Source organism: Rhineura floridana, chromosome 9, assembly GCF_030035675.1.
Source record: "Rhineura floridana isolate rRhiFlo1 chromosome 9, rRhiFlo1.hap2, whole genome shotgun sequence".
Classification (NCBI taxonomy): domain Eukaryota; kingdom Metazoa; phylum Chordata; class Lepidosauria; order Squamata; family Rhineuridae; genus Rhineura; species Rhineura floridana.
The window spans coordinates 119455133-119470361 of NC_084488.1; the positions used below are offsets into that span (position 1 = coordinate 119455133).

The window sequence follows — 15229 nt, forward strand, 5'->3', positions numbered from 1 at the left end:
GGTAAGCGGTATTCAGAAGGGGTTTACCATTGCCTTCCTCTGAGGCTGAGGCAGTGACTGGCCCAAGGTCACCCAGCGAGCTTCATGGCTGTGTGGGGATTCGAACCATGGTCTCCCAGGTCGTAGTCCAACACTCAAACCACTACACCACACTGGCTCTCAAGACAAGCAAAAAAGCATTAAAATCCAGTTAGCAACTGACCAGGGGCTCAATTAGCCACAGCCATGTTGTTACTGCCCTTGCTTTTAGTACAAAAAGGCCTAACTTTTAAACTTCAAACAGTATTCTGAAGCATGCCGGATATCCCACCTACCCACCCTCCAACCTGGCAGAACCCGAGTCTGACAGTCAGCAGCTACAGAAGAATGAATAATAAAACATTGAACTAAAGGCAAAAAGACCCTGTTATTGCGAAGAAATGAGCAACTATTGACTTCTCATCACCTTGCGGTGCATCAAGAGTGACTGAATTAAAGAGGAGAGCCAATAACTCAGTGTTGAGGCCTGGGCTTTGCAAGCAAAAGAACCTCCAGTTTAAAGATCTCCAAAAACAGAGCAGGGAAGATGCCTGCCTGCTGGAGTACTGCTGCCAGTCAGAGTAAGTAGTTCTGACTATTGAGGGTCTGACCTGAGATGATGTCAGCATGACATGCTCAATTGCCTGCTGCTTTTAAAGACTTGAAAAATGCAGGAGGCATTCGCGGTTTCTCTTCTAGCCCCTATGCATGCTACGGGGCAGCTGCTTCGATCCATGCAAATATTTCAGAGCTGCTAAATACAAACCTCGTTGTATAAATCACTGAATTCTTCAACCACATCTTTCGGGATCCTTTGACCGTTGTTGGTGAGGTGATAAGCCACCCCATTCTTGGAGTACAGGCTGATGCGGCCCACGCTCCTCTCATCATCGGTCGTCTCTTCGAGTAAGCCATTATCTTCTGCTAGATGGTAGATTGGGTTTCCATTGGAACCATGGATCCACGTAGCTCCCAGTTCAAAAGTAGCGTTTTCTGCAAGGGGAGGGAGGGAAGGACAAGGAAGTCCTAAGTTAGGATGCTTGAAGACAAAGCCAAGGGCCCTCGTAAAATGCAGAACAAAGAAGAATCGGCAATGCAGGATTGGGACAAATGAGCACGTGGTGTTTGGCAAAACACTGGCATCCACCGCTCCTGGGGGGGGGGACGACTTTAACCCCAAAAAGATAAAAGATTTTATGAAGAATTGTTTGGGAGGGAGGGGGGGAGCTGATGAGATCTTACTCCTCCCCTCTAAGTACAGAGAAGGAACAAGTTGCAGGCTGAACTGAATGCCCAAAGTGACAGTTATTTAGGAACACACAAAGGTGCCTTATGCATTACGTTTGCAGTCGCAATTTAAACTCAAGGAAGCTTAAAAAGGTAGCTTGCTGCAATGCACAGGTTGTTGGGGGGGGGGAAGAAACCCAAGAGCCCATTGCACCTCTCTTTGTGGCCTTTGCCGCGTGCACTGACGTTTGGGCATCCACCAAAACAAGTCCCTCACTTTGCAGGCAGTGCATTGGCTCTGCCATCATTAACCTTCCCTTGCAGAGGCACTCTATGGTGCGATCAGCACTATTAGATGAACAAGCATCGACTGCTCTGGATGCTTGCAATCGCCACTAAAGGGCCAAGAACAAAAGCTGAAACTTCCAAGTTTTGTTCTGTGCAGCAGGAGCAACTGTGCAAAGCACAGAGGGGGCCAAGGAAACTAAAAATAGCCCGGGCCACCTGTACATTTAGAAACTCATTAAGCGATCACCCTCAAAGCAGATGAGCCTGGTGTAAGCGTGCAACATCAAAGTGTGAAGTTAATCACATCCTTTAAAACAACAGATGCTTAATCGTAACTAAAACGCTTAGAGGAGCATGGAAAAAATTTACATTGTCTCTGTGCTGGCCTCAGCTGAAATCAATTGAAGTGCGGCAGCCGCAGGTATGTTTTACACACAGGCTGCGATCGCAGCCATTCATCATGCGTTCATTCCCATTCCCTTTGCTTTCTCCCCCCCCCCCCCCGAGCTGCGTGTGTGTGTGCGAACGCGCATATTTCACAGGAATAGAACAAAAAACAGAGAGGGTGTGCGTGAGTTTTCCGACAGAACTGCCTTGGCATAAAGCTATAATGAGGGCTCTGAAACCAGAGGAAATTAGGGAGGAGGAGACAGACTGGTCTCCCAGCAGGGGTAGCCTAGAGTTACATATCCTCCTCATGTCCAAAGCAGAAATTCCAGGTGACATTTCCATACCCATGCTAATTAACATTTAGAGCACCATTAAGCAGATATTCTTCTACGCAAACCTCATTGAAACAAACAGGAACTGGAAGGGTAATATTGTGCTCCTGACTGAGCCCAGCAATGGGATCATAGCATGCAGTCACACCAAATGACCTGTGGCCGTATCAGATAGGGCAACGTGGTGGTAGTATGACAAATTGCAGCAAGTTGCTGGGGGGTTTTTTTTGGGGGGGGGGTTGCAAGACTGAGCACAAGACTTTAAGAAAAGCCTCGTTGGATCAGCCCTGCCTAGTCCAGCATCCTATCCTCACAGTGGCCAACCCAACCCTTATGGGAAGCCCCCTATTTATTTATAAATATATTTTCATACTGCTATTTCATTTAAAAACATCAAAGCCGTTTACCACAAAAACCGTACTATTAAAAACCACTAAAAAGACAGTAAAAACAAAGGTCAACTATTGCAAAAACCATCTTCTTAATTGCCTGCATAAGCCTGGCGGAACAGAAAGGTTTTCATCAGGCGTTTAACAATTAAAAGAGATGGCGCCTGCTGAATCTCTGTTGGCAGAGGATTCCAGAGAACTGGGCCAATGACACTGAAGGCTCAGTTTCATGGAGATGTTAAATGAGCCTCACCAACTCGGGGGATGTCCAAAGCCACTCCTGCAGACGATCTCAGCGATTAAGCTGGGTTCAGTCGGTCTCCAAGGTATGGAGAGCCACAACTGGTATTCAGAGGCAATATTATTTCAGACAGCGATCTGAATTCAGATGGAACTGCAACCTTGCTGAAGCTTTAAGTTCGAGTCTGGTCAGTATGGAATGGGACTGCCTGGGAACCGTAACCTTGAGTTCCATGGAACAAAGAGAGAATCTAACCACAACCAGTCAGTCAATCAAATAATAAATGGCACTTAATTCAAAAAGCAGGTACGAGAAGCACAATGCAAAGAAAGGATGGGGGAGAGGAACTCCTCAGAAAGATTTGGGATCCCATTAATCATGGCAGATGGGCAAATGAACTAGGGCAGAGGTTCTTAAAACTGCAGACAGTGGACCACCAGTGGACCACGAGCTTCATTCAGGTGGTCTGTGCCATGCCCACATTAAACATTCACATTGATTTTTAATTGTGCTTTACTTCTTTTATTTCTTATGATGTATTTCATTGCATTACAATCTGAATTTTATGGAATGCAATATAATAAAAGAAGCAATAAAGTACAATTAAACATTATACAGCATCTAGCACAGCGCATTACAATTGCTACAACACGCAGAAAAATCATTAAGTGGTCTGCCAAGATCCCCAGCAATTTTCAAGTGGTCCGTGGGGGGAAAGGGTTGGGAACCACTGAACTAGGACATTCTCCTAGAAACAAAGGAAGGTGCCTTATACCAAGTCAGACAATGGTCCGTCTAAGTCAGTACTGTCAACAATGACCGGCGGTGGCTCTCCAAGATTACAGGCGGGGGACGCTCCCAGCCCGAGCTGGAGATGCCAGTGACTGAAACTGGGGTCTTCTTTGTGCAAAGCAGATGGTCTACCAGAGCCCAGGCGGTACAGACTCCTCATTGTGCAAAAGCAAGGAAGTACGCAAAGTCAGCCTGAGAAACCTGGAGAGTCGTGCCATTTCTTCCAAGGCTCCCATCCCCTTGTGCATGAAGCCGCAGCATTCTATATATAAAGACCAGAACCAGGAAACATCCCACAGGTGTGTTGATTGATGCAATGGCCCCCTTCAGGGCTTGGAATACTAAGTACTTCCCTCCTGTCTGGCAGCACACACGGCCAGGGGGGCTATTTTTGACACAGCAGCATCGGCAGTCCATGACCCATTTCCCATTCCCAGGCCAGTGCCAAGTGTTCAGCAGCAACTCCCCAATGAAAAGGCGGATGCTTGGACCTGTCGGGCATCCTTTCTAGTCCGTTTCCCTCAGATGTTCATGTTTTAATTTACTGCTGTGTGTTTATCAACTGAACTGCAGTGCGTGATGTCAGGGCTAGGCTAAACAAGGAGGAGGAAGAGGGAGACAGCTAGAGCCCCCCCCCCCGGCTATTATAACAGGGGCATGACCAAACATAAAAAGGAAACCAGCTCAATGAGAAAGGGCTACACGGAAGTCATTCACAGCACAGTCAAGGACACATTCTGCCCAAAGTTCATCCACAGCAACCTCATCTGCACTGGAAAGAACTGGCCCTCTATAGTCTTGCATTTGAAAAACTTATTGTCAACTCTTTTAGCCGTTGGCGGAGAAACTACGGGGTGCCCGGATCTTTACTTATTTGTTGGAGGTGCTTCTCAAGCAGGGGGTGGGGAACCTGTGCTGTTACCGCTGCAACGACCAGCGTCCCTGACCACTGGCCATGCAGGTTGGGGCTGATAGGAGTTGGAGGCCCACACCATCTGGAGGGCCACAGGTTCCCCATCCCTGCCCTAAAGCATTAACCCCAAGCACTCACCTGGTACCCACAGGCAACAAAGAACTGCATGCAGGCAAGTGAGTGGGCTGACGGAAGGAGGGCAGAGCATTCCATCCCTCCTCTGTGCGCAGCGCAGAAACCAAATGGGCTGTGAGAGGGACGCCCTCCCTCTTTCTGCACCCAGCAGACCGCTAGGACAAAACCCTCCATCCCTCCTCTGCCAACCCCCAGTAGGCTAGTACAATTTAAAAAAAAAAAAGCAGGTAAGTAACTCTTTCCTGTAGGCTTTATTCACAGAGATGCACTGAGCCAAAAAATCCCTGGGGGCTGAGCTGAGAAAAGGTTAAGCTAAGCAGGACTGGCTCTGTTATGGCCCTTCTAGTCCACCACTGGGTTTCCCACAGCAGCCAATCAGGTGCCTCGGGGAAACTCACAAGCAGGGCATGAAAAGAAACAGCCCAACCCTTCAGCTTCTCCGCACCATTTGGTATTCAGAGGTACAAGTGGGGCCTGCAACAAAATGTTGCAGTGTCAAGTTGTCCTGTTGAGGGCCCCGACCATAGCTCGGTGGCAGAGCATCTGCCTTGCATGCAGAAGGTCCCAGGTTCAGTCCCCGGCATCTCCAGGTAGGGCTGGGAGAGAAAACTGTCTGGAACCTTGATGATCCACTGCCAGTCAGTGTAGACAGCACTGAGCTAGATGGACCAATGAATCTGACTCTGTATAAGGCCGCTTCCTACGATCCTGTGTAATAATAATAATAATAAAATTTTATTTTTGAGTCGCCTATCTGGCCGAATTAACGGCCACTCTAGGCGATGTACACCAACAGGATAAAATACAATATAAAACCAATACAACACACTCAATAATTAAACCAACCACCACTCTTATATTTAATCAACAACATTAAAAGCTAACCCACCCCAGAGCTCCCGTAGGCCTGCCTGAACAGCCAGGTCTTCAAGGCTCGGCGGAAATCTATCAAGGATGGGGCATGGCGAAGATCGAAAGGAATCAGCCAGACACACCTTCTTTGGGGATATGTCATTTCATTCCCCCCTTCCCCATGGCTTTCCTCCTCCACCCCAAAACCATTCAGCATTCCATGGCCACTAAGCATGCTCAGTTTCCCTGGGGTTGGGGGGGAAGGCGGATGCTCCTTAGGATTTTTCCCCCCAAATGGGGGGCTTTTTTGGTACTATTGTAAACCTGAGCATGCTGGTACCTTGTCTTGGCCCTGCTTTGGCTACAAAGCAGCCAGCACTCAACACTCAAGTGGTCTGGTGATGCCTCTGTACATGTAGGTTTTATTTGATTATTATTTGATTTATATCCTGCCCTTCCTCCTAGCAGGAGCCCAGGGCAACAAACAAAGGCACTAAAACACTTTAAAGTGTCATATAAACAGACTTTAAAATATATTAAAAATAAAAACAGAAATAAAATATATTATTTAAATATGTAAGGCTGTAGCTAAACCTACAAAGAGATCTATGGTACCTTAAAGGCTAATGGAGCTACTGCGGCATAAGCCTATGCATAACTAGCTACTGAGTTTCACTGCCAGTAGTGTGGAAGGATTTTAAAAGGGCCAGAGTACAGGAATGTAGGAAACTGCATTGTGTCAAGTGAAACCATTGGTCCATCCACTTCAGTACTGTCTTCACCAGGAATAGGGAACCTTTTTCAGCCTGAGGGCCACATTCCCTCCTGGGTAACCTTCCAGGGGCCACATGCCAGTGGAGCAACAAATGTAACTTTTACCTTAACAAGGTAGGCTAGTTTCACACATCCCCACTATTCTCCATCCAAGCAAGCAAGAGGCATTATCAGAGTCCAGGGATGCATGCCCAGCCAAGCAAAAACAACAACCAAACACTCAAGAAGGATGCAAAACAAGGTCTGGTGACGGGTGTGTCCTGGGGGTGGGGGCATGGCTGAGGAGGTGCTTTAGCCTGGGCCGCAGAGAGAGGCCAGGGGAATCACATTTGGCCCCCAGGGCTGAGGATCCCCACACTGATCTACACGGATTGGCAGCACTTCTTCAGGGTTTCACACAGGAGTCCTTCCCATTCCTACCTGGAGATGCCAGGGGACTGAACTCCTGGACCTTTCACATGCAAAACTCGTGTCTGCTGCTGAGCAGCTGTGTTTTCCCTAAGAAAAAGGAGTCTACAGCTATTCCTCCTTCCAGAAAGAGGTAGCCAGCAAGAACAAGAGAGTGCCTTGTGGCAGGCTAACAAGTGCTTATCCAAAGCCTCCAGATAAATCTATATACATGGATAAAAGGGGGAGGGGGAGAGACAGAGAGAAGCAGAAACAGTGGATCCAAAAGGCATGAAATGAAAGGGATACAGTCTGTGACATCTCTTCACAAAGCTCACAAGGCTTATGGCCTTTTGGCCTCACTGTTCTCCTCACTATTCATGTATGTAGATTTATCTGCCAAATGAGAGCAACGCTTCATGCATCTGGTGATGTGATCTCTAGTTGGCGAAACGTTATCCCACCATAAATCTGTTAAGTCTTTAAGAGGTCACGAGACTTCTTTGTTTTTGCTGTAACAGATTCAACACAGCTCCCTTCTGGAATTTGTGCTATTTACAGGAACACAAGTGCAGAAGAGGGTTATTTATAATGCGAATGAGCATTCTGGCCAATTTGAAGTTTTTAGATTTGCACCCCAAACTGAGTGGAGCAAACACAGCTTGAATCCTCCCACATAAAAACAAAGCACGTCTCCCCCCCCCTTGCCTGCACGACAAGCTTTTTTGAGATAAAAACTATAAGGACCTTTGCGCACTGAGATAGGCTGATATGAAAATAAAAATAAATTGAACTGAAAGAGGCACAGGACCAGGCATCTTCTATACTGACCTTTTTCGCTGAAAACATTTATCTGCGGCCAGACTTACGCAGACAGTTAAGATACATGCTTTCTGTAATAGTTTATTGGCAATCATTTTTTTTTAAAAAAAGGTTTTATACGGTTTTTATTGTGTATATATGTTGTAAACCTCTGATTTGTGTGTGTGTGAAATCACAAAAATTATTATAAATAAAAGTAAATAAGACCATGATAAATCCTGGGATACTTTGTAGGGTGGTAGAATTGGCATAAAGGACCATCACCCTCTAATGAAAACACACACCCAGTAATATTCATTTATTTTGCTAAAAATAAAAACTTCCTAGTTCTCTGGAACTAGGATTGACGGCACATCCATCAATGGCTATTAGCAATAATAAGTAGGACATTAAAGAAAATGTGGGGAGTTCAAAGTGTTTCCGTTCTAGTCAGTCAGACAGGCATGCTCTTCACCATGACAATCCATTCCATTCCACTTCCCACACAGTACTCTGTTCCCCCCCCCAAACAAAAAACAGTCAGCATTCCATGGCCACTTGTTCCTTTTTGGGCTGTTTCTGTGGAGATTCCACCTTCTCAATATTTTCTTTTGTTGATTATCTTTTTTACTTCTGCAAACCTTGGGGTCCCCTGCTTTGGATCTGCTGCTTCCTTCCGCACCCCAGTACATGGATAGCACTACTTCTGGTTACGTAAGAAACGGCACTTACCTCTGATGATCATAAACAGAGGAAATGAGGATAGTTAACGGCCTCCAGGTCCAGAGGCAGTAAACCTCTGAGTGCAAGGAAATAAATTAAGTCAAAGTGATAAATGAGTATCATGCATTTTTATAACAAAAATATGAAGGGATTTAAAAACTTTTTCAAGCAATAATTGTATGGCTTGTTTGCATTTCATTGATGTGGTACAGTCAATCATTTGAAGGATATATCTAGTTAGCACAGCTACATATTTTAGAATACATTGATGTGAATTTATAACAGTGTCTGCTTTTCAGTGTTGCAAAGTCACATAAGATTGTTTGGTTATAACTGTATTTTCTACAGCCACAGACTTATTCCTTGTAAAGTTTTTTTTAATCTTTCATTTCTGTGTTGTAAAAACACATAATGTGCATTTAGCACCTTGACTTTGTTCTTGTGCATCTGTTCATTGGTCTGGGAATACATTCTCTAAGTTTGCTAACTGCAAGAGAGACACACCCGGAGAGGGCTCTTAGCCTTCCTGATCAGCAGCCTGGGAATTTCCCAGAGGCTGACCACCATGAGGTTTAATCACCAGTACTTGCAAGCCTTATGCAAAGCGTGCCAAAACAGAAGCAAGTAAAGTTTCCTCACCAAGCTTCACACTTTGTATCCTGCCTCCAATTCGGTCAGATGCTTCAAGGACAGTCACATCCGTGAAACCGTTTTCCAGGAGGGTTTTTGTTGCAGAGAGGCCCGCAAGCCCAGCACCGATAACTACTATTCGCGGCTGTCGTTTTCTCCGTAGGCCACTACTGAGAGGATCATCAGTGCTGTCTGCAGATATTTCACTACTTTGCATGCCGTCCAAGCTCTCTTTCTAAGGAACCTGCCAAGAAAAGGGGCACAAAATGGTTTCAAAATATTAGGTTGGCAATTCTCTCTTTCTCTCCTTTTTCCTTCCCTTAACGTCCTTTTCAATCCCTTCCCCCTCCCCTGCTCCAGCACAGCAATAAATTCTGGAGAAACGCTAGAGCTCTAGGACTGGCAGATCCTGAAATGAGAGCCAAACCATCTCAATGGGAGACACTGAAAGAACAGCAAGAACAGCCTGGAATATAAATGTCTCTGGCTCAGGAGGAATGAAAGACTTGGACGGTACAAAGGCCTCCACCCGGTCATCAAAGATGATATTTTCAGAAAACTCACAGAATTTCTGACCAGGCACTTCTTTTTATAGACGTATAGACCCTACCGAGGTGCCAATTTTGTGGTAAAAGAAAAATCCAGACACCACACACACACTTTGTGAAAAGCGACAGAGCTCTTTCCGCCGCCACAAAACATAAGCTGCAGGTCCTAAAGATATGGGGACTAGGCAGCTAGACCTGGTTTTAAAAGAGCAAAGACGCTGAATATGGAAACACAAGGCCTCTTCATACATTATGCATTTTACTTGCACCTCTATCACTGCTACACTGCAGGCAACAGTTAGGGGGGAGCCCAGGGCCACAGCAGGAACAAACAGAAACATAGCAGACAAGAACAGACAAGGAACTTTTTAACAGCCTTCCCTATATCCAGAAACACTCAACAGCCAGTTGAAGAGGACTAAGGGAGGCCAGATATTAAAGGACTCTCCAAACTAAACACAGCTCATGAGCCATACACCGCTTTCCTCCGGGGGTTTCCAGCAGGCAGCAAATACAATAAACCAACATCAGGGCAAACACAGCCCAGCAGCCATAAACAGTGGCCCCTCTAAGCCCCCTGCTTTGATGATGTCAGCTTGAAATGATAAAAAAAATGATGCCAGCTTGAAAAAAAAACTAGAGGGAAACCGGCGGGCATAAACACATATTCCACCGCTGAAGACGAAAGGGGAAAGACACACGCTCACTCTCCATATACATAATTGTATAAATCAATGCTTATCTCTTAAGAACCTAAGAAGAGCCCTGCCGGATCAGGCCAGTGGCCCATCTAGTCCAGCATCCTGGCCACACAGTAGCCAACCAGATGCCTGTGGGGAGCCTGCATTGTAGAGGCCTGCCCATCTCCCCACCCACAACCCCATTCCCTAATCTGGACAAATGATGGGAAAGAGCCATTTTACAGCCAGTTCCTTTTCGAGTGCGCCAAGCAAATCTGCAGGAAAGACAATTAAGTACATGGCACTAAAAAGGTCTGAACTTCTAAAAAACATGAATAGTATCTTAATTAAGTTGATGATAGCGCCTTAGAGCCAGGCACTTTTCAGGATCAAACAATACACCACGCCATGCTTATAAAATGTGTGCAAAAAGGGTCATGTAATAACAGAGAATTCTCAGTTCCTCTGCTGGAGCCTGGAATAGCGATCCCATCTAAAAACTTGCCCGATTTAATGGTCTTAAGAATTAGCTGAAGGCTACATGATTACAGATCCTCTTTGCTTGCCTTGTCCTGAGATGACAAGAAATTGAGATAAAGCAAGAGTGGCTGTCTGGTCTTGGGCCACAGGTAGCCTAATCAGTCCTTGCAACCCATCACATCATTGGAATTGCTTTTGAATATGTTCTTAAACTTTCTTTTTTAAAAATGTTTTTAATCTTAGATGTTTTCATAGCTTTTTTTAAAGTAACATTTTTGAAGATGTTTTGTTTTCATATGTTTTAAAGTTTGTTTTTATGATGTTTTAATGTTTTTAGTGCTTTTGTTTACTGCCCTAGGCTCCTGCTGGAACGGCGGGATATAAATCAAATCATCATCATCATCACCACTGCGTATCTATCTAGAATTGCACTTGCACAGCGGATGGTCACACAGAATGTTGCTCCCAAGATTCCATCTACTCAGGGAGCAAAGCTGTCTGCAGTCAGCTTTTGTGAGGGAAGAGGAAGTGGTCAGTTTCGCTGGGATAAATATTTCACATAGCCCTAGCAACAGAAGGAACTGTGTCAGGGCAAGCTGAGGCCTGGGAAAAGGTCACAGGCAATAAAAAAAGAAGCCCAGAGCCATGGCAAATGAATAAAGAGTGCAGGACTAGACAGTGACCTGACAAGCAGGAACCTGAGGGAATGGTGGTGAAGGAGATGTGAGGAAAGCGTCAGAGGGAATAGGTCAGTGAAAGTTGTAAAGAAACCTAAAATGGTAACGGGGGAAAGACAAGAATGGACACGTATTCAGGCCCAACTGCATTGGCTGCCAAACAGTTTCAGGGCTTAATTGAAAGTGCTGGTTTTGATCTATAATGTATTATGCAGCTCAGGACCACAGTTACCTTAGGGGCCACCTATCCCCAAATGCACCTACCAAGTTCATCATCTGAGGCCCTTCTCCGGGTGCTCTCTCCGAGGTGTGGAGGGTGACTCCCCAACTGTGGAACGTTCTCCCCAGAGAGATGTGCCTGGAGTCATTATTATCAACTTTTAGGTGGCAGGCAAAGATGTTTTGATTTAGCCAAGCATTCAGCTCTTAACGGGGGTCATATGGTATGACAATACCCTAGCCTGTACCGTCATTTATCTTTTTTGTGGGGTGGGGGTGTTCTTTTTTATTAGAAGTAAATTAAACTGATAAATAACATGTAAATGCAAGCAATCAGCATGCCATTGGATCAAAGCCTTTTTCTGTCAAGATTGTGTGTTGATCGTTGTGCACTGATCTCCCCATATAAAACAAATTCACGCACAGGTGTCTTCCAAACAAATTATCTTGGAAGACAATCTTACTCGGCCACAAATGATTGCCAGTGGCAATGGCTGTTTCAATGGTCTCCACTTGTTTGTACATTTATTTATTTATTATTTGGTTTATATCCTGCCCTTCCTCCCAGCAGGAGCCCAGGGCTTTTCTTTTCATGAACTGTACAAATATAAAAGGAAAGCAGACTGTGGCCGGCATGAATGAAACCGATTATCTGGATGCGTTTCAATCCGATTTTAGGTCCGGTTTTGGCACTGAAACAGCCTTGGTCGCCCTGTACGATGACCTTTGTCGGGAGAGGGACAGGGGGAGTGTGACTTTGTTGATTCTCCTTGATCTCTCAGCGGCGTTTGATACCATCGACCATGGTATCCTTCTGGGGAGGCTCACGGAGTTGGGAGTTGGGGGCACTGCTTGGCAGTGGCTCTGCTCCTACTTAGCGGATCATCGCCAGAAGGTAGTACTTGGGGAACATTGCTCGACACCCTGGACTCTCCATTGTGGAGTCCCTCAGGGGTCGGTTTTGTCCCCCATGCTTTTCAACATCTACATGCAGCCTCTGGGTGCGGTCATCAGGAGGTTTGGAGTGCGTTGCCATCAGTACGCTGATGACATGCAGCTCTACTTCTCCTTTTCACCTTCCACAGGTGAGACTGTTGATGTGCTGAACCGTTGCCTGACCGCGATAATGGACTGGATGAGAGCTAATAAACTGAGACTCAATCCAGACAAGACTGAGACACTGTTGGTGAGCTCTTTCCCTGCTCAGATGGTGGATGCTTATCCTGTTCTAGATGGGGTTACACTCCCCTTGAAGGAACAGGTTCGTAGTTTGGGGGTCCTTTTTGACCCTTCCTTGTTGCTCGAGGCTCAAGTGGCCTTGGTGGCACGGAATGCGTTTTACCACCTGCGCTTAGTAGCCCAACTACGCCCCTATCTGGACAGTGATGATCTCGCCTCGGTTGTTCACACTCTGGTAACTTCTAGACTGGATTACTGTAACACGCTCTACGTAGGGCTGCCCTTGAAGACTGTTCGGAAACTTCAGCTAGTGCAAAATGTGGCAGCCAGGCTGTTGACGAGGACCAATCGGTCTGCGCATATAACACCTGTCCTGGCTCGCTTGCACTGGCTACCTATTTGTTTCCGAGCTAGATTCAAGGTGCTGGTGTTGACCTATAAAGCCTTACACGGTGTGGGACCGCAATACCTTGTGGAACGCCTCTCCCGCTATGAACCTACCCGTTCACTTCGTTCAGTATCTAAGGCCCTCCTCCGGGTACCAACTCACCAGGATGCCCGGAGGACTGTTACTAGATCTAGGACCTTTTCTGTGGTGGCCCCCGAATTATGGAACAGCTTACCGGAGGAAATACGCCTGGCGCCTACGGTTCTTTCTTTTAGGCGCCAGGTTAAGACCTGGCTATACTCCCAGGCATTTTAATGTTTAATGCTTTATGTTTATGTTTTTAGTTTAATGTGTTCCTTTGTTACTGATTTTATTCTATATTGTATTTTAATCTCGTTTTGTACACCGCCCAGAGAGCTATTAGCTATGGGCGGTCTAGAAATGAAAATAAATAAAAATAAAATAAAATAAATCACGCTTCTTACATGTCATTTGGGCAATTTCTTGTACCAACCGAACTCAACGGATTTTGGTTGTTTTTAAGGACAGGCTGCTTCAACTCATCCAGCTTTCACCGACAAAGCTGGAAAGTCACGGAACAAGGCAATCAGCACAAGTGCTGAATCCAGACTATCAAGGGCCGATTGCCCAAGACACCCTTGCGTGCGGCAAAGAGACGCAGGCAGCAAAAGGAACTCTAAAGAGAAAGTGTCACCCAAGTACCATCAAAAGCAAAAGCCAGCATGAGACCAAGAAAGCCTGGACCAGTGAGCTCTTCCAATATTAACACTGCCCTGAAGAAAGAAATGTGTCAGCCTAGCTGCAAAACAAATTGCAGGTTTAGCAGTTTACATTAAAATTAATCTTGAATCTTAAGTGATAGCCCTGAGCTGAGAAGTCAAATTTTAAGAGACACCTAGCATGTCAAATTCAAATTTATTGTTAGAGTCATAGACCAGTACATTCATAAAAGGCAAAATACATACGTGAGAAACGGGATAGTTTCAAAACAACAGTGTTAAAAGCAATAAAACAATAAACCATGTTACAGTGATACAACAGGTTCATCTAAAGGGGAAATACCCCCACGTATTGATTGGGCAACAAAGATATATTTAGCAACGGATAGAGTAATATCTCTGCTAGAGGCTGACAAAAGGTGGAAAAGTAAGCGGTCAGGCGACTTATGTGGAAACTTTTATAATAGGGGTTATAAATTTAGAACGTTCGTTACCATATAGTGGACATTCAAGCATGACATGATAGAGAATTTCAATAGCACTTGCTTTGCAAGGGCATAATCGATCGGCAAAAGGTAAGCCCTGAAATCTCCCTTCTAGTAATGCAGAGGTTAAGCAGTTAAATCTAGCCTTAGTAAAGGCTAGACGATATTTAGGGACTATAAGGAATTCCAAATAGGGGGAACAAATCAGCGGCTCATAACTCAGGCCAAAGTGGATAGGGGAGCATGTTGAAGTGGCTGCTGAAATTGTGCGCTGATAATCTATATCCCTAAGTCGGGTCCGGATGGAATGTTTAATTGTCTCGGGATCTTGGGATGTTAGATGTTCAAGTGAGAGGCCAATACTCGCAAGGTAATAAATGTTTTGGCCCATTGCAAGGTAAAAGGATCTTCCCATAGAAGTGGGGGGTAGCCAGAAGTATACTCGTATGACACTTTAAGCCAGTAGTTTAAGGCTATGGTCCACGCTTGGAGTTTGAGAGAGGCTAGACCAGATTCTAGTCTAAGGGCCGCCGACGGGGCACACCTAGGGACACCATAAATTTGTCTAAGGAAAATGGAAAGAACTGCCTCTATAGAAGGGTTATAGGCGTCGATCCATAGAGGTGCTCCGTATAGAAGTTGGGGAATTATTTTGGATTTAAAGACCTTTAAAGCTGCCAGAATATATTGTCCTCCTTTAGTATAGAAAAACCTTAGAATGCCCCTGGTTGCGTTGTCTTGGGGTAGCTCCCAGATACAGAGTGCATCTGCAGGCGCTCAGAGTTAAATTGGAGGAAGGACCTTTCAGTAAGTGGGAGCACAATGAACTTGCAATCAGCCACTCGTTAGGTTGCCTGTGGCAAGGAAGAATTGCCTCCAGATGACCAGGCAGGGAACCTTCTGCAAAATGGAAGAAGGTGTGTGTGGGGGGTCTCTTCATA

General features: G+C 45.5%; 1 protein-coding gene across 3 annotated transcripts in view; it reads right to left on the reverse strand.

Annotated features, from left to right (window-relative positions):
- SMOX (spermine oxidase) overlaps positions 1 to 15229 on the reverse strand; it is a 71183-nt gene that overhangs the window by 16117 nt on the left and 39837 nt on the right. For all 3 annotated transcript variants that reach the window (XM_061583470.1, XM_061583468.1, XM_061583469.1), the window contains exons 2-3: positions 8902 to 9136; positions 785 to 1011 (exon numbers count right to left, since the gene is read on the reverse strand). In XM_061583470.1, coding sequence (XP_061439454.1) covers positions 785 to 1011; positions 8902 to 9109 — 435 coding nt within the window. In that variant the 5' untranslated portion in view covers positions 9110 to 9136. The remainder of the gene's footprint in view (positions 1 to 784; positions 1012 to 8901; positions 9137 to 15229) is intronic.